The 20,181-nt window shown below is 37.2% G+C and overlaps 1 protein-coding gene across 1 annotated transcript in view; it reads left to right on the forward strand.

The window, feature by feature from the left end:
- obscnb (obscurin, cytoskeletal calmodulin and titin-interacting RhoGEF b) overlaps positions 1-20,181 on the forward strand; it is a 565,304-nt gene that overhangs the window by 258,917 nt on the left and 286,206 nt on the right. The window contains exons 36-39 of the mRNA XM_051928767.1: positions 3,613-3,879; positions 5,823-6,089; positions 6,916-7,182; positions 7,877-8,143. Coding sequence (XP_051784727.1) covers positions 3,613-3,879; positions 5,823-6,089; positions 6,916-7,182; positions 7,877-8,143 — 1,068 coding nt within the window. The remainder of the gene's footprint in view (positions 1-3,612; positions 3,880-5,822; positions 6,090-6,915; positions 7,183-7,876; positions 8,144-20,181) is intronic.

The following is a 20,181-nucleotide window of genomic DNA, read 5'->3' on the forward strand; positions in this document are numbered from 1 at the left end:
TCAGAAAGATGAGTCCTGGAATTCAGGAATGCAAGGGTTTAATGGTCTTCTAGCACATTCTTATATTTTTGGGTGGCTATTTGGCCTAGGTCACCAGAATTTTGACTTTGTTTGGATTTGACTGTGTCTGAGATGTCCAAACAGGTGTATTTTCCCAGGAATGCTAGTGACTTGAGTGTTTATTTTCCTTCGTTGTTAACTGGACGCATCTGATTTATAATATTAAGACACTTGTAATGAAGTTTAAATTGCTCAGTTTTGCTTTGTAGTAATCCCAATTTGTGCCTTCTTATATGCAAATGGTTTAATTATTGCTGTCGTTACATTGTAACCAGAAACATGTGTACACTTTGAGTGAGCCTGTTCTTAATGAAGATTGCTTTGCAAAAATATGCTGAATTGCAATGAGTTAAATTCTGTTGAATTAATTTGAATTTCTAATATTGTGTGACTGGTTTGCAAAACTATCAGTGTTCTACAGACCATAACTTTTATTGTTGTATATTTCCAAATAGTATGATGTTGAGTTGTGTTATATTACAAGGTGGCAACCAATTCTGTATGTTACAGTTAATCGCTGCAGTGCAGAAATGGCTTATTATGACTTGAAATAGTTATTTACAAATGATGCTGCAGTAATGGATTTGTGAAGTTTTGCAAGTGCAATTGCCTCCAATGTGAAATGTGTAGTTTTAATTTCAATTTCAGAAACAGATGCATAAATTTACTGTAGACCACAGTTCTAACAGAACAGTTTGACTTCCCCATTACCTGCCATCCTTTCACTGCACTTTATCCATTGGAAAGCTACATGCATTTCTTTCTTGAACTACTTTACTAATTATAGCCCAATAATAAAATATCATTGATATTTTTTTAAAAAATGTGTTTATTCATGATTCTTCTAAAATGACAAGTATGTTTTAATCTATTACAAGCAAATAATACTTAATTATCATTCAGTTTAAAATATTCAGTTAGAAAATACTTATGCAGAAAATGAAGGTGAGGAATTAAAGTCTGGGCGCAGAGTTGCTGTAGTTTGGTAAATGGAGACCTTTGCATTTACCAAGAATCACACACAGTCAAAACTAATTGTAACCCAAATTAATCCAGAGCTCTAGAGATTGATATCATATTTCTAAATTTTGTGTGCACATTTCAGCCAATTACTTGAAAATTCAGTGTAATACAAATCTAGAATCGTCAGTGTTTTTTTTTTTAAGACCCACTGTCAGCAATAGCCAATCATGCTGTGAAATGATAGCAAAAGTTGTTTAATTTCAGGATGAGGCACAAGTCTTACGGGCGTCAGAAAACAACCATTTTCCCCTTGATGTAACCAGCTGGAGTTTAAAACTAGAAACGTTATGACAATTTTGTGTTAGAAAGAAAAGTAAAGCTTTAGTGTCTTTTTCGCAATTCTTTTTTTAATTCAGAGCAAAGCAACAGATCATCTACATACTAAATAAGAGCACTGCAATATCACCTTCGAAAGGGACTCGACACAGGTAAAGAAAGAAAAATGAAGTAATAATTAAAATTAGAAGTCAAAAGACAATGGAAAAGAAGAGAAAACGTGAGGTCAGTAACAGAAAACTGGTTTAATACAGATGGAATGGAGGACAAGAGGGTTGTGGGATGCGGCGCAATAAGCAACCTGGGAGCGAAGTGTAACCTTCACCTCCAGCAAGTCCTGCACATAACGATGCGAATTAACAAACTTGATAACATATAATATAGGGGAATTAACTGGAGACCATAACAGGTGGACTTGGGAATTCAGCCACAAATGAAAAATCAACAGTCTCTGAAATTCCCTGACTTGAAATGTACATTGGAGCACACCTAGCCTTAAAGGGGAGTCTTGTTTTATTCTTTAGCTTGCCCTTTACCTAATTTAACATGCATAACCCATTGCCCACATACATCCTTCCACTATATCTAAGTAACTCTTTACTCCAGGAGACGTGCAAAACTACACTGGAGCAGGCTTGTCATATAACTGGAAAGCAGAGCAAATCCGGAAAGGGCAAAGTCTCATTTGGTAGAATGTAAAAAAGTTTTCAGCATAGTGCAGTGGTTGGAAAAGGAGATCAGGTCCACAGCTAAGACAATCGGCGACAAATATAAAAGAATATTAAGGCAGGATCACTGGATAAGGAGGAACAAGGAATAAAGCATGTTGTTAATGGGAGGGACATCTAAGACAGGGACAGTCTATTTAGGATTGCCAGATTAGAACATCAGAAATATGGGACACTCTTAAAATCTCTCTCTATGTTACTATATGTATAAATTTATACATGCCCCCTACACACCCAGACCAATATCTATATAAATAAAATTCTTTTCATGTTTGAAACGGAAATGATGTATGACCACGGGTAACGAAAATTACGTATGACCACAGAACATAATATAGGAACTTATTATTTGTGAGTTATTTTACTGATATTGAAAAGAAGAAAAAAGACTGTTTAAATAAGGAGCTGGGAATGTGAATGTAAAGAAGAAGCCAAGGGTAAAGCAAGTGAGACTCGTAATAAGGATGGTTGGGTGCACGGAGAAGGAGTGCTGGCTAACCTAGAAGGACCATGTGCAGAGGAGAGATGCTGAGTATATTGGGAGAAGGATGCTAAGGATAGAGCTGCCAGGGAAGTGGAAAAGAGGAAGGCCTTAGGGAAGGTTTATGGATGTGGTGAGAGAGGACATGCAGGTGATGGGTGTAACAGAACAAGATGCAGAGGACAGAAAGATATCGAAGAAGTTGATCCGTAGTGGCAACCCCTAACCGGAGCAGCCGAAAGAAGAAGACGATAGCAGCATATTATCAAAATGAGAGTATTTAGTTTTACAAAACACAGGCCAGTTTGTGCTTGTTCAGGAGTTCTTGACTCTTCATCTGTGCCCAGTTTGTTAAATTTGGAGAAATGATTCCAAGACTGAATGGCTCAATGAATTTCAAAAAGACGGTTCTGAGATGTTAACCAGTGAAATATGTAAAAGAGTCATTCAGTAAACAGGAGGGTATGTTAGCTGTTGTTTTTATGACCTTATTCAAATGTTAATAGGAGTTAGTAGAATAAATGATGCAAAATTCCATATGCCCTTCCTTGTTTCTCTTGTCTGTAACCAGGAATATTCCACAGGGCTGTTGAGTAACACTAAATCTACATATAAATATGTAAATATAGCACTTCCTTCTAAAGCTTAATTTGAAGTGATGTACTGATGATTGATTATATTGCCTGGACTCTACACTGACCTCCTTTGTTATAAGATGAAATCTGAAGGAATCTGTGTCTCATTATTAGAGTGTCAGTATCATTCTTTGCATGACTGAACAGCAACAGAGAAGATGATGAGAACAGATTTGCTTTGGTCTATATAGTAGCTTCACTGCTTTTACTGGGCCTTTAGGCCACTTGAATTAAGACACTAATCTTACTATTTTCAAAAATTCTTACTTATAAACAGAGGGTGAAAGGAATACATTGTGTTATGTTTTATGGTGCGCAGACTTAAGTTTCATGTCTTAGCCTTATTACTTATTTTCTTATTTAGCTTACCGCCTTCTTTCTTGCCTTAAAATGCAATTCTGTATTTCAGCTCAACCAGTCAGTTTCATTCGAGAGCTAAATGACCAAGATTATGAGGAGGGTGGCACCGCCACTCTAAATTGTGAGCTATCAAAAGCAGATGCCCAGGTGGAGTGGAAGAAAGGAGAAATTATGCTTCATCCAGGGGACAAGTATGACATGAAGCAAAAAGGTGCACTTTTTGAGCTTCATATTAGTAACCTGAAATTTGAAGACAGTGGAATTTATATTTGCAAATGTGGGGAGCAAGAAACCTCTGCAAGTGTTAATGTTAAAGGTACGGATGTTCTGAATTTCTCTTTCTGGTTCATTAAATCGTTCATTAGCTAAAATGTCTTCATCAGGAGGCACTTCTCCATGAATACAAGAAAACACTACAAATTGTGTTAAATAAAATAAATCACTGCAATATTTGGCTGTTTCATTACAAAATAATGCAGCAAGATGTGTTGGAACACAAGTTCTGTTAGTTAAACTTCATTTTTAATAAATACCTTCTGATTTGTATATTTACAGTAACTAATTTGCCATTTTTTCTTTGGTCTGTGATTCTGTTTTCAGTTTCTTGTATATAAACTGGATGTCCTATGAAACATAATTTCAATTAGTTTGATGTTCTCTTCTTCAAAGAAAAAGGTTGTAAACAAAGTTTAATATATAAACTAATCGAACAATCATTCTTCTGAATGAACAATACAATCAATTTAATCCTGAATTGTGGTAAATGAATTTCACCAGGTCATTTGGGAATATTGACACTTCAGATCTTTGCTTATCAAGTGAGAAAAACATGCCCACCTTAAAAAGTTTAAGCTGCTGCAAGATTGGACTTAAATTATCTTGCAAACTTACTTAACATACAAAAGTTAAAAAATTATAAAGTTCAAAATAAATACTGTATATATTTTAAAATTTTCAGAACTACTGTAGTTCCGACTTGCTGCTTTTATCTCAAACAGTATCAGTAATGTTACACAGTATTTGAATACATCCTATATTTTAAAATTCTTATATAGCAGCATGCAGTAACACGCTTGTAACTGAAAAAAAAACTCAATGAGGTTTTGATGTCTGATTTTGTTCAGAATAACTATGTGAATTTTAGTACCTAATGTTTGATTTTTTTTTTTTTTTGCATGGTGATGGCACACAGATCTTCTTTGTTTTTTCATTTTATTTTTTTCCTATGTTTTTATGTGCATTTCAGATTTTACTTTTTGTCACCCAACATTTCAGTGTGATCAAAGAGTAAACAATACTTTAAAACAAGACCTAGTATCACTACATATGAAATAACAGCCAGTCTCACACCTTTCCCAACTCCTGTGCCATTTTATCAATAGCTGTCACAATTTCAGCATTTTTTAGTTTTCAGAGGATTTTTCACACATTATTTTTTTACTTTGGACTTTGTTTTATTATTATTAAGTGTATCATGTTTTGGTAGTGCCTTTTTATGTATATGTTGTGAATGAGTTATGTTTTTATTGTTTTTCTTCACTTACGGAAAGGATTTCTTGGAAATTATAGCAGATCATTATGAATTGTTGTAGTGCTAGATTCATTTTGATGTCAATTATTTACTTAAGTTTGTTTTATTATAATTTTTTACTAAAGTTAAAATATTTTTTTTGCTCCCGGATTTTTTGTTGAGGGCACTACACCATTTCTAAGAAAAGAGACTAGAAGTGCATGGCACATAATATCTCTCTCATGAAGGTATAAAGGTTAGCACCAGGCACTTTCTGGTTATCATGACTGAGGATAAATTCTTTTTGACTTTGTAAGTGTGCTTAATTTAGTGTTTCCTGCTTCTAGAATACAGTATATCACTACAGATTTTCAACTATGAATTTAGGGTTTTGTTAAGGCTTGACAGAATTAATTCATATTCTATTTATCAAACTTGTCTTGGTTTCTGACTAAACATTCTATCATTTTGATTCTATTTAATTCCACTCTAGTTACCTGCTTATAATATAGTTATAGTTTAGTTTTAGATCACACTCCGTGATTACGCTCATTGCCTGTTATGTGACCCAGTTGTCTAAATATTAAATCTAAAAATTAATGATTGTAAGTAATGAGCAGTTTATGGTGGTTAAAGTATGTATATAATTTCTAATTTTTTACTCCTCTCTCTATTTTATCTGAGGATGCAGATTATTATAAAACAGTATTGCTTAATTAACCAGTCTGACTTTTGCTCATGAATCCTAGCCTTACCAGTGCTTTTTAAACAAGAGCTCCAGAACCAGGAAGCAAAGGAGGGTGGAACTGTTACCTTGCACTGTGAGCTTTCAAAACTGGGAACACTGGTCGAGTGGAGGAAGGATGGTGAGGAAATTAAGCCAAGTGATAAATACAAGATGAAGCAAAGAGGTTTTGGAGCTGAGCTTACAATTCACAACCTACAGCCTGAAGATGCTGGAGACTACAGCTGTTTTTGCCAAGATAATCAGACCACAGCTCATGTTAGAGTAGAGGGTATGCAAAATGCACTTTATGATATCATTTGTTAAAGCATTAGCTAAAGAAAACAGATCTACTATTTTAATGCTAGCATTAAAAGAATATTGACATTGCCCATGTTTTTGCCTTTAATATCCATCCATCCATCCATCCATTATCCAACCCGCTGAATCCGAACACAGGGTCACAGGGGTCTGCTGGAGCCTATCCCAGCCAACACAGGGCACAAGGCAGGAACCAATCCTGGGCAGGGTGCCAACCCACCGCAGGACACACACCCACACAACAAGCACACACTAGTGCCAATTTAGAATCGCCAATCCACCTAACCTGCATGTCTTTGGACTGTGGGAGGAAGCCGGAGTGCCCGGAGGAAACCCACGCAGACACGGCGAGAACAAGCAAACTCCATGCAGGGAGGACCCGGGAAGCGAACCCAGGTCCCCAGGTCTCCCAACTGTGAGGCAGCAGCAGTACCCACTGCGCCACCATGCCGCCCTGCCTTTAATATGCTTACTTAAAATATGTGGCATACACATGTATACTTACCAAATGAAAAATGTAATCTTCACATAATGATGTTTCTTTGTATATAAACCTAGCTAAAGACTTCAATATTTTATTTTATCTTGTATTTTCTTCATAGTAAAACATATTTTGTGGAGCAAATCTTCTTTTTTCCCTTATTATGAATGCAGAGAAGTACAAATTATAATATTATACTTTTACTGCAGATTATAAAATAACTGGAGGTGTACTATTATTTTCATTTTTGGATCTTGCATTTGTGAACAACTTATTTTTTATAAATTTAATTTAACATCTGATCATATTTCTACAGCAATACCCATCTTCTTTAAAAAAGAGCTGCAACACCAGCAGTTCCTGGAGGGAAGCACAGCTACTCTGCGCTGTGAACTCTCCAGGCCTGCACCACAAGTAGAATGGAAAAAAGCTGGGAAGCTGCTTCGAGGTGGTGAAAAATATGAAATGAAACTGAAAGGAGCTGAAGCTGAGCTGCGAATTTACTGTGCCGAACTTGAAGATGCTGGAGAATATAGCTGTGAATGTGGAGATCAAAAGACTGAAGCCAGAGTAAAAATTAATGGTAGGAGAACCCATCCATCCATCCATTATCCAACCATTTTAATTAATCAATTGTTTACTACCACCTTATCACAAAAATAAATAAAAAGAGCTTTCTACTTATTGGTCTGTTATTCATAGAAATCTCATTGGCCAAGAATTTGTAGATACAAATGTTACAATGACATGAATATTATTCACAATATAAATCTTCTTTTTCTTTAATTCTAGGGCAGCAATCATCTAAAGGATTTTGTTGTACGTGCTTTCTTGAGCACTTCAGTCTTACCTTTTATTTCATGTACCAGTATTCAGTATAATTTTATTCAGTTTAGTGCATTCATTAATAGTATAGTGCCCTTCCACTGGTTAAGCTCATAGCACATGCAATTTAGTTCGATAAAACATGCATTTTTATTTATTTTTTCTCTTTCTTGGCAGAGTGCATACATATGTGCTTAGTGACCCATGCTCTTGGTTAATTATTTAAAAAATGTGTAAATTCCTGAAATTTTGCCAGACATACAGAAATTGGGACTCTATCTTTAAAAACAAAAAAATGTAAATGCTTGCTTTTACTTGGGCACTCAATAAATGAATCAGGCATAATTTTCATTCTGAAAATTGAAGTGAACAGAATTAAAGGTAAAAATAAAAGATACATTTTTTAACAAATTATTATTTGATATCTTCTTTTTCTTCTTATGGTTCCCCAGCACTGCCAGTTCTGTTTAAACAAGAGCTTACGAGCCAGGAAGCCCAAGAGGGCAGTTCAGTCACCCTTTGCTGTGAGTTGTCTAAATCCAAAGCCCATATTGAATGGAGGAAGGGGGTAGACATCCTACAATCTGGGGAAAAGTACCAGTTTAAACAGAAAGGGTGCACTGTGGAAATGACAATTAAAAATTTGCAGTTTGAAGATAGTGGAGAGTACATCTGTGACACTGGAAGCCATCAAACAACTGCTAGCGTGAAAGTCAAGGGTAGGTCAAACTTACATTTGCTGGATTAATGTATACAAAAAAAAAAACTCTCTAACATTTTTTCATTAACAATTGATGATGGTATGCAGCTGCCAATGTCTGCCTATGAGGTTGGAGTCTGTTTTACCTGTTTGACAAAACAGTTTTTATTCATTTTACACATGCAGGTCATATTCAGAATAGATATCTGTATACACTCATATTTACAGTATATTACAGGTAAATTAATATGAACAGTATGCTGCTGCTGGAGAATGTGAATTTCCCATTGGGATTAATAAAGTATCTATCTATCTATCTATCTATCTATCTATCTATCTATCTATCTATCTATCTATCTATCTATCTATCTATCTATCTATCTATCTATCTATCTATCTATCTATCTATCTATCTATCTAAAAGAAAAACAGAGACACCTCTAATTGTTTCTGTAATTGAAAGGCTCGTGCTTGTTCATTATAAGTTTTTTTATGCTGAAAAGCATTCTCCAAAAAAATGTAAATGTGGAAAAATACTAAAAGTGGTAAATTAAATCAAGGCTCTACTGTAATTATTTCTTGTATTTTAGCAGTTAATCCCTAAACAAGCACTTCAAACCTGACAATTACAGTCTTTGTTGGTTTATTACTGTTGACTTTAAAGTAAAAACAACTCTTAGCTGAGTTGATTTGAAAATGTATGGTGTTTTGTTCTCAAACATTCTCTGTTTCTAAGACACTTCATAGTGCTTTCATCTGTCTGTTGTTTTGTTTTATTTTCTATCGAAAATTAGAAAAAAAAAGCACAGCGGAGGTTGTAAAAAAGGCAAGATATCTCACATAGGGTGGATAGCACAATTTAAAACTGTTAAATGTTTTGAAATTTCTTGTCACAAAGACAGATTAACTGGTTTTAATTGAATTCAAGAATGTTATGTGTGTGTGTTTGGGTGTGTGCGTGTGCGTGTGTGTGTGTGTGTGTGTATGTAAATGTGCATATACATACTGTGGGGAACAGCCTGGACATAGACAGGTAGACATCGTTTTATCACCCAACACACGTTTATTCACAATAATATTTACAAATAAACAGCACACACCCCAGTGCCGCAGCACCAATCACCCCAAAGTCCTGGCTTCTCCAAATGCCTCTCTCTCTCTTCTGACTGCCTTCACTCCTCTCCTCCGAGCTCTGTCCTCTTCCACCCGACTCCAGCCCTTGAATGGAGGGAGGCGGCCCCTTTTATACACACCCGGATGTGCTCCAGGTGCCTTCCGATTAGCCTCCGCTGGCACTCCCCAGTGTGGCGGAAGTACCGGCTGCGCACCCGGAAGCACTCCGGGTGTCCCTGGTCTTCTTCTCCCTAGCACTTCCGGGTGTGGCAGAAGTGCTGAGGGTCAGGGCTCCTTAGGCATTGGGGCGCCCCCTGGCGGTGACCACAGGCCCCTATAGGGTTGAGCTTCAAAGCTCTGTTCCCGTGGTCCCCAAAGCCACCAGGGCAGTCGCTCCCACGTGGTCTGGGGGAGGCGTAAGCCCTCCTCCGGTCCTCCTGGGCGTCCCGGCTGGGTACCACCCCCAGCCACCTGTGACAATACATATATATTTATATATATATTGTCACAAACTCGACTCAGAGTCATAAAAAGGTTTGGGGCAGCCACCCGTATAATTGGTTTCCTGGCTGCAAAGACAGCACTGATGTGCACTCTGCCACATCCCAGTATGATTCTGAACTTCCCTTTAGCTGCCTCCCATGCGCACATGTGTGAATATATATATATATAGTTAAACACTAGGAGTCGCTGTCTCCCCCTTAAACTCAACAGACAGATACGCAGACACAGGATAAAAGCATGAAGAAAATATTTCAGCACCACAGCCACCAATGAACATAAGTAAATCAACAATAAATCACTACAATTCTCTTCTCCACACCTCCCAGCAAGCTCTGTCCTACTCCTCCCAACTCCAGCTCACTTGCTAGGTTTTCAGCAGTCTTTTATATAGTCCTTGACCCAGAAATGCTTCTGTCCGTACGTCCATGTGACTTGCTAGCACTTCCATGTCAGATGGATAACTGGCTTTTTCTTCAGCCCGGAAGTACTTCGGGGCTTCCGTCCCCGTGACTTTGGAGTACTTCCAGGCTATGCGGACAATAAAAACTCCCAGGTCCCCCTGCAGTGTCTCCAGGTGGCACCCACGGTACCCAGCAGGAAAGTGAAGCAAAATACCAGATCCCATGCTGCCCTGCAGGAATCCGGGGCACCGCTATGCTGCAGGGAAGTCACCATCTAGCTTCTTGGGGACGTGTTAATTTTTGCAATTAATTTGTCTGTTTAATGCATTAAAAATTGTCACATCCATGTAGTTCTTTGTTTCAATTTTCATTTCAAGGTTTAACATTTCATATAACGCCGCTCATAACAATATGCCACATGTCAGTACGTAGCACTGGTGTTCGTTTTCTTGAATTATACATACTGCCATAGGTGCAGAGGAGTAGGAGGAAAGGGGTGGGGAGGGGGATTTATTCCAGTCCTGGGGCCTCATGTATAACGCCGTGCATAGAATTCACACAATAACATGGTGTACAGACAAAAGTGGAAATGTGCTTACACACAAAAAAATCCAGATGCATAAATCTGTACGTACGCCAACTTCCACGTTCTTCCGTTACATAAATCCCGGTCAGCGTGAAAAGTAATGCACGTGCACGCGCCTGCTGTCCCGCCCCAACTCCTCCTAGAATTATGCCTCTTTGAATATGCGAATCAATATAAATAGCCCTTAGGATCAGCCTTCTGTGAAAAGACAATGGCAAAAGCACAGGGGAAAATAGAAGAATTTCAGCGAATACCAAATGAAGGCAAGGAAAAACTATTTGTTGGTTTGAACAGTGATATAATCAACAAAAGGAAGTTGATCGAGTGACATAGCGTGTCGGAGAAACTCGAAAGCTCAAGTTCATAAAGTCGCACAGTGCCCGAAATAAAAAAGAAGTTGTCACATATCAAAGTCGCAGTGAAATGGCGAGTCGTAGCCCACCGTCTGAGTGTCATATGAAAGCTTATTAGAGTACAGAGAGAAAAAAAAGGCACACTGTGAAAAAAAGCACGAAATGTCAACTTTAATCTCAAAATTCCCACTTTAATCACATAGTTTATTTTGTCATTAAATTGTCATAAAAGTAGAATATCATAAACTTCATCTTTAAATCGTTTAATTTACTAGTTTCTCAAATCCCATCGTAACTAAAGTAGCACGTTAAATTCTTTGTTTTGTATTTGATCTTCTAAGTATTCTATGTGTGTGAATCACTATGTGCTTCCGGGCTTTCTCTTCCTCTGACAGGACACAGAATCCATTACATTCGTAATATTACAGCTCTCTGAATAATTAAAATACTGAGATGTATACGTGATATCATTTTCATGATGATAGGAGTTAAAGCATGTTATTAAACATGGGAACACGGTGGTGCAGTGATTGTTCATGTCTCACGCAAGATGCTTGCTGCGCCATGCGTGACCTCTGATGAAATACTTTATTGTAGCAGTACTGTCTTTCAAAGTACTAACCCCCAATTCCTGTCCTTACTTTTCTATCTCCTAATACCCAATTTCCACACAATCAGCTCTGTAATAGATGTTAAGCCATCTGTAAGCTTAGAACGCCAATTCTTCAAAACTTTTAAGGAACATTGAAATATCTTCGTATTATGTGTTTAATTATTCTATACATCCAGTGTCACGCCAGACACAGCAAGAATACAGCGTAAGGCAGGAAAAATCCATGAACGGAGCGCCAGATCCTTCCTAGCACAGCGATACCGTGTCCTCACATGTTTAATTATTAACAATATAGATTATTTAAATGAAGTTAAAGTTTTATCTGAATAATATACTAAACATATTTTGCTGCATTTCATCTTAAAAATGATATAGTCATCATATGTAAATATGTGCTTTATAAAGTGGCTCAGGTTGTGCAATATTATAACTGTGTCGCAAGTTTATAGTGAGGTAATTGTATAAGTACAAACAGTTCTACAAGGAGCACTTGATGGACTGATTGAGTGCGCTTAGAGCTCTTGGGATGAAACTGTTTCTGAACTGCGAGGTCCGTACAGGAAAGGCTTTGCCGTGTGAGACCAGTTCAAATAGGCAGCATGTGCTTGATGCTGTATACCGATAATTCTCTGCTGTAGATCTGTGATTCCCCACTTAGATATAGTGATATAAATACTCCGAGTGGTGCAGTGAGAGTAATATGGAAAAAGATGATCCGCTGTGGCAACCCCTAACGGGAGCAGCTGATAGAAGAAAAAGAAGAGCGCAGTGAGAGTAACAACGCTAAAGCAGCTATGGTATTTGGAATAGTTTGGCTATTCCCTGGACCATATTGTTACAGGTTAATTACAATCAGATGCATTAAACTGATAAACAATATGCAGTTAGTTTCAGTGTATATGATAAAGCCGTATCAGGGATGTGTATCTAAAATAGAAAGGGTAACCACACAGGAACAGTAGCACTGCTTTGCTTTGCTGGGTGCCGCCAGTCTGCAAAACCGAGCGGAGAACTTGCATACGCCAGGGTATGAGCTACCGTAAAAATTATGCTCTCTCTCTCTCTCTCTCTCTCTCTCTTTTTTTCCACATTTCCTATTTCTCTAAGAAGATTGATTCAATGTCATATTCCATAAGTGCTAAATAGGTTATCTTTGAGTGGCACTAAAACCAAAATAAGTCTATAGTACCTCTATATTTAACTCACCTGACTGCCAAACAACTTTCAGTGCTGACTACCCTAATATAATGACAACATTCTATGAAATAGAATTGTAATGATTATCCCTACCTATTATTCCAGTTTGTAGTATCTTTGTTAATTTATGCAAAGTATGTAACATAACCATGCATGGTGTCAGATTTTAAGTGGGATAACAGCTAATGAGATCATTTTTAGCTTGCCAGGAGCAAAGGTGTAGGTAGGGCATTTTTTTCCAACCTTTTTTCTGTAGTGGCATGTTTTTGTAACCCAAAAAACCTCAAAGCACACCACGATTCTACCAAATACAATAGCATTAAATCTCTTAGATTAACTGTCTGAAGGGGCAGGACATGGGGCGTCAAATCTTGGAGATTGCTACTCACAGACACAGTACTTGTGTACATTATAATTATCAAGTTGTTGATGGTGATGAACAATTGAGGACAGTATTTGCAGAGTTTTAACGCAATTTTTAATGTATGCCCATTTAAGAGATGCTTATTCTTTCAACTAAATCAGTCTTTAGTAGTCAATTCAAAGCCAACAGTCGTTTCGATCTTTTTTTACTTTGACATATTTGTGTCTCATATGCTATGCCAATCTGAGAATTAATAAATTGGCCTTGTTTTCTTATTGCCTCCTTTTCAACTAGCCTTTTAGGAAGGCATTCGGGTTTAAGGTCACTGTTTAAGTTTAAACTATGACATTCATTTTTTTTTTTTTTTACATGTTTTAATATTAGATGTCATTAATCATAGTTAATTAATACATTTATGCATTTTAAATGAGTACATTTTTTTCATTGATTCCCAGGCCATATATATAAATACTGTATATATATTTATAAATGAATTAATGTAGTTTTGTTTCATTTTTGCTTATGTTGAAGCTAAAATGGTACTACCAAACACAAAATATAATTTCAGCATATCTTAAATTACTTGCTGCACAACTGGCTTTTTTCTTGTAAGTTCCATGTCAATTCAAAAGACTGTTACATATGTGCAAACCTTAATACAGAAACTGCAGTACTGGAAGGAACAACTTAACGTTGTTTACATTCTCTATGTCAATATAAATGTTTACTGCAGATGTAGATACATTTTGGCAATTTTTACTATTAACATCCTCAAAAGGCTTCTGCAAATGTCAAAAACAGAGGTCCCAGTAAAGAAGCAGTAGTCCTTGTAGAAAATGAGAGGCTAATTATAAAACAGAATGCAGCTAAAAACAGTTTGGTATTAATCAATAGTCTCTAATCAGGAAAAAGCAATCCTAGGTATCTTCTAATTTCAAACAGTGAAACGTGTGTCTACCTTGTACTTATATTAGAATATGGGTTAATATAGCTCTTACAAACATAAAAACATGTGACTCATAAAAACATAGCCTCTCCACACATTTTTTGTTGTTCATAAACCTCAAGCATTGTTTTCTCAGTATTCTCTAAATCTTTTTAAAATGTTAATGTAAATGATACATTACCTGTCAATAAATTTTACTTACAATACATGTCCAAAAATGTATGACTTACAATTTAGGTCATAAATAACTCTTCAACATGCATACATTTTATACTAAAATGCACTCTCTGTATACTGCATACATTGTTTAGGGAAACAAATGCCCGAATCTTGAACTTTTGTTTATTTGCTCATTTGTGTATTGCTTGAAAAGGCTTAATTTGTCAGATAATCATAATTAACTGGCAGCTAAAGGAACAGAGTTGTAAAGGTTCAGTGTACTGTGCTAGGTTTTTCATAGTACTTTATGAAGACACTGAAGTATGCTCAAGGACAGTACGTTAATGTGCCAATAACATTGTGCACCTTTTTCTACCTTCTACCTTAGAAAACTAGAACATATACTGCTCCTCCTCTTAAGACATAGGACGTTTTCAAAAATATATACATATTTAGCCCAAAACAAATATAAATGGATTATAAAAAATTATTTAATGATGGATTGTTTAAAATAGTGTAATTAATTTAATTTCAACCTGCTTTCCTTTCATTTGTGCTTCTTGCAGTAAGAAGGGACTGTTTTTTTGTAGAGTGTATTTGTTTTGGTGTAAAATGTATACAGTACATTTCAACATACATTATATATTTAGTGTTGGATGATGTGAACATCACTGATTTGATGACAGGGGTGCATCAGCATTTTACTGAATAATTTCTTTTTTTAATTTGGCTATTATTGTTATTAGCCATGCACTGAAGCAATGTATGAAAATAGCTGAAATCTAGAAAACAACAGATGGGTGATTGGGTGACTAAGAAAAAAAAATCAACCTCACCCATCATGCTTCTGGATTTGGAAAATGCACAAAATATAAGTAGCAGAGTATGAGATGGACACAATGTGACAATAGCTGTTTCATTTTTCTTGGTATATTATAAATGTCATCCTTCAACTCCATATGGCACACCTGTACAGAAAAGGGTCAGTTAAGGCCTGGAGTTAAATTAAGTGGTGTCTCTTCCAGTTGTAATAATCCATGTCAAATTATTTCTGGGGTAGTGATGAGAATGTGTGAGCCCTCAATTAAACATCATGTTGAGTTGCTTCCGTTGTGTGAGCCTAGTGTACATCTCCTGAAGAGCTGGTCAGAGACCACAACACTCTTTCCAAATACACTGGGTTACTGATGTTTCAGTGATGTCAAATAAAATTCATTAGTTGTTACAGCCAGCACCAGTGACAAGATACCATAACACAGAAAGTGACTCACTTTAAGATGGGTATACGAGGGGGGACCCAAAAATAACCAGAAATATTTTTAAAACGTGTTTAATTTAATTTTCTGTACAAACTACAATTAGTCTCCTTCAAAGTACTCTCCATTGGCGGAAATACACTTATCTAACCGTTTGTTCCATTGTTCGAAACATTTTTTAAATTCGTCTGAAGTAATGCCCATTAATGCTCTGGTCGTTTCTTGTTTTACCTCTTCGACGTCAGCAAAACACCTTCCTTTCAAATCTTTTTTCATCCGAGGGAACAAAAAGAAATCACACGGAGCTAAATCCGGTGAGTAGGGTGGGTGGTTCAGGGTTGTCATACCGTTTCTTGCCAAAAATTGGCGAATGCTGAGAGCAGTGTGAGATGGAGCATTGTCATGATGAAAGAACCAATCGCCCGACTCCCACAAATCAGGGCGTTTCCTTCTCACACTGTTGCGCAACCTACTTTTACAAAAAAATTCACTGAACACAAGCACAACCTTCCAGACTGATGGCACTTGGCAGACTGACTTGTTAGGAGTGTAACTAGATCACCCTAGTGGCCCAACCACGTACTACAAGCACCAACCTAACAACAACAAAATTCCGGTCATTTTTGGGTCCCCCCTCGTATATTTTGAAAATCTCATGTTATTTCTTCTTAGCAGCATGAGAGGCCAGTCTTTCTAGAAAAATATGATACGACTCATGTAGATGGGCAGCAGTAGTAGTCATTGAATGGCCCAAGCAGGATTTTATCTTGCAAGTCTTGATTCCATTCACACATAAGGAGTGAGTGCAGCAGAATTGTGGCTTTTGCTAAAGCTGTCACAATATAGAATATCTCTTGCCTTTCTTGTCTTCTTTTAATGATAGTCAGCAAATGGCTTCTTCTGCTGGCCTTCATTATCAGTAAAAATGTAAAGTGTACAAAATGGCACACGTACCATTTTACCACACAACACAGGATGTTGTCACTTCATTAATTTGCTTTTCATGATAGGAAGTGTAAACTGATTTGTATCTTTCTACTAAATAAACATTTAAACATTCTATTGTAATTACATTATATGTACAGTATAATGCTTTATAGCCTATTCTTAAACAACTAGGATCTACTGTAAACAGGGTACTTTAAACATAGTTAATCTTAAGGTTCAAGTAATCAGTAAGGAAATGTCCATTGGCAATGTAAGTTATCAATCACTGCTTGCTGATATATCGCCTATCACCACAAACCAAGTATATGCATTTTGTAAGAGGGTATTCACTTTAAGGAATGGTTTATGTGCTATATAATTTACCACTTTGATGAGTGGTATAGGGTGGTACAGTGGTAGCGCTGCTGCCTCGCAGTTAGGAGACCCGGGTTCGCTTCCCGGGTCCTCCCTGCGTGGAGTTTGCATGTTCTCCCCGTGTCTGCGTGGGTTTCCTCTGGGTACTCCGGTTTCCTCCCACAGTCCAAAGACAGGCAGGTTAGGTGGACTGGTGATTCTAAATTGGCCCTAGTGTGTGCTTGGTGTGTTTGTGTGTGTCCTGCGGTGGGTTGGCATCCTGCCCGGGATTGGTTCCTGCCTTGTGCCCTGTGTTGGCTGGGATTGGCTCCAGCAGACCCCCGTGACCCTGTGTTCGGATTCAGCGGGTTGGAAAATGGATGGATGGATGAGTGGTATAATCTATTCTTGCATTTTGTCTTGTAGTTAGTACTGTTGTATTTTGGAGGTGATAGTGATAAATTAGCCATCTAGCTAGCTCTGTGTTCTATTTTGTGTATTGTATTTATGCCATTTTTGGACATCATTTGCACTCCAAACCTACCTTGAAGGTGGTCTCTTTCTGAATTTCCTTTTCCAATACTATTTCCATTGTTTTCACTACAAGAGTTGATTTTTTTTTTTTGTTTTTTGGGAGTTTTTTTTTCTTTCTTCCTAGAGAGTTAAGACTTGGGGGCGTAGGGGTTTGCCTGTCAAAAAACAGGGCCTCTTAAAGCCCATTGAGACATTCCTTGTATGACTGTGGGCTGTACAAGAAATAAATTGTTGTTGTTGTTGTTATAATACATGTGTTTTTTCTACCAAATAAGTGGACTATGTTTCTCTGCAAAGTGCATGCATTTCAATAAATGAGGTTGCATTTCAGAATGCAGCATATACTTTAGTATATAATAATTCACAGTGGACATTGTGCTGTATATCTTAAAATACACCAGAAAAAAATCTGACTTCCTTCTATTTCCTTTTCCTATTGAGAATATTTTAAGAATTACCTTTAAATTATTACTTTGTTGTTATTCCAACCTGTTATGGACACTAGAAGGCACTATTGCTTCTCAAACTCAACACACTGACACTGAGGGCACAAGTTAACACTAGAATCCCTGAAGCCTACAAAAAAACTCATAATCCCGGGCCACCTTAAAGTCCTTTGCATCCCTCCATTAGCGTTGTTTGTTTTGTAAATGTGTTGATCAACACAAGCAGCAAGCAGCCTGCTATCCCATCTTCCCACCCTCGACAGAGCTCAAGTTAGTCGCAAACTTCTCCCAGATGAAGTCTCTTCATCATGGTGTGAGGTGCCTGGAGTTTTATAGGGTAAATGTTATATCGTTGTTCCGTGTCAACAAATATCTGTGTAAATGCAGAATGACAAGAAATGTGAGGCAGGAATTGTTGAACACATAACTAAAAAAGAAACATTTTTCATATTTTAGTAATAATTGACAAAATGTAGACCTGAAGTATATAATGTGTAAAGACTAAAGTCCAAATATCAAATAAACACTTTCATAAAAGATACATGTATCACAAAACAAGTGCGCTTTTATTCAAGAAAAGAACCATAGAAAAAGAAATCGGGTTAGGGTACGACGCTGCCATGATCGCTTGGGTGGTGCAGTGGTAAGAACTGCTTACTCATATTCAGGAGGCTCGATTCCGGACGCGCCCGTTTTGAATAGTGAGCTGCTCTTATTGTTACTGTTATTGAATTAAAACATACATTTGATTTAAGTCTGTAACAGCCAGTTTAAATTTATGGTACTTGTAAAAGTTAGCCTTTTTTTTTACAATACAATACAATACAGTTTATTTTTGTATAGCCCAAAATCACACAGGAAGTGCCGCAATGGGCTTTAACAGGCCCTGCCTTTTGACAGCCCCCTAGCCTTGACTCTCTAAGAAGACAAGGAAAAACTCCCAAAAAAAACCTAGTAGGGAAAAAATGGAAGAAACCTTGGGAAAGGTAGTTCAAAGAGAGACCCCTTTCCAGGTAGGTTGGGCGTGCAGTGGGTGTCAAAAGAAGGGGGTCAATACAATACAATGCAGTACACAGAACAGAACAAATCCTCAATAAAAAATAAAAAATTTTTTAGAAGTACGGAGCAGAATTTAACAGTAGATGATATCACATAATAAGATTTAGATAATTTTAGACTCCTGGAGACCTCATCCATCAAGCTGCCTCCCCCATTTAGCCATTCCACGGCTGAAACAGTGTTGGGCCAGCCAAACCGATGAAAGGACCCCTCTTTCTCATGATTCCTGCGATCCTCCATCAGGGATGACTTTACCTTAGGCAGGCAAAACAACTTGGCAAGTGGGCCGTGGCACCAAGTGCTACATTTGAGTACCGAGAAGAGAAACAGAATAGGTGAGGGTTAGTGTCCAATTCGAACTATCATGTTACTTATGTTTTAGTGCTAATGACTAACAACAGAGATGCAGTATGTACAGTTAATCAGCAGCTCTAGTCAGGATATGCTAAACTGAAGTAGTGAGTCTTCAGCCGGGATTTAAAAGCTGAGACCGAAGGGGCATCTCTTATAGTAGCAGGCAGACCATTCCACAGTTTAGGGGCCCTGTAACTAAAAGCTCGACCTTCCATTGTTATTTTATTAATCCTTGGAACCATAAGCAGACCAGCATCTTGAGATCTTAATGTGCACTCTGGTTTGTGAGTCATGATAAGTTCAGACAAGTAAGCTGGACCTCGGACATTTAATGCTTTATATGTTAAAAGAAGGATTTTGAAATCTGCCCTAAACTTAACCGGGAGTCAGTGTAAGGATTTAAGAACTGGAGTTATGTGTTCGTATTTTCTTGTTCTTGTAATAATTCTTGCAGCCACATTTTGTATTAACTGGAGGCTGTATAAAGAACAGTTTGAACATCCAGTGAACACTGCATTGCAGTAGTCAATCCTACTAGAGATAAATGCATGAATTAATTTCTCAGAATCCTGTCTATTTAGAAAGAAATTTCCTAACATTTTTAAGATGGAAGAAACATGTTTTGGACAACTTTGTAATATGCGCTTTAAATGACATGCTAGAGTCAAAGATAACTCCTAGATTGTGGGCTGATTCAGTAAAATTAATTGGGATTCCAATTCAGTTTTATTCTCTCAGTCGTGTTCACGCTCCCGCTGATCTGACACTGCTTGTTTACAAATAAAGACATGCTATAACAGAGGTGAACTTAGATGAGGATGAGGGTTATACATTTGAGAAAGATCACAGAAGCTCTCCCTGAAACAAATGTCCACTCTCAAATAAGAACAA

This window comes from Erpetoichthys calabaricus, chromosome 6 (assembly GCF_900747795.2).
Source record: "Erpetoichthys calabaricus chromosome 6, fErpCal1.3, whole genome shotgun sequence".
Taxonomy (NCBI): Eukaryota; Metazoa; Chordata; class Cladistia; order Polypteriformes; family Polypteridae; genus Erpetoichthys; species Erpetoichthys calabaricus.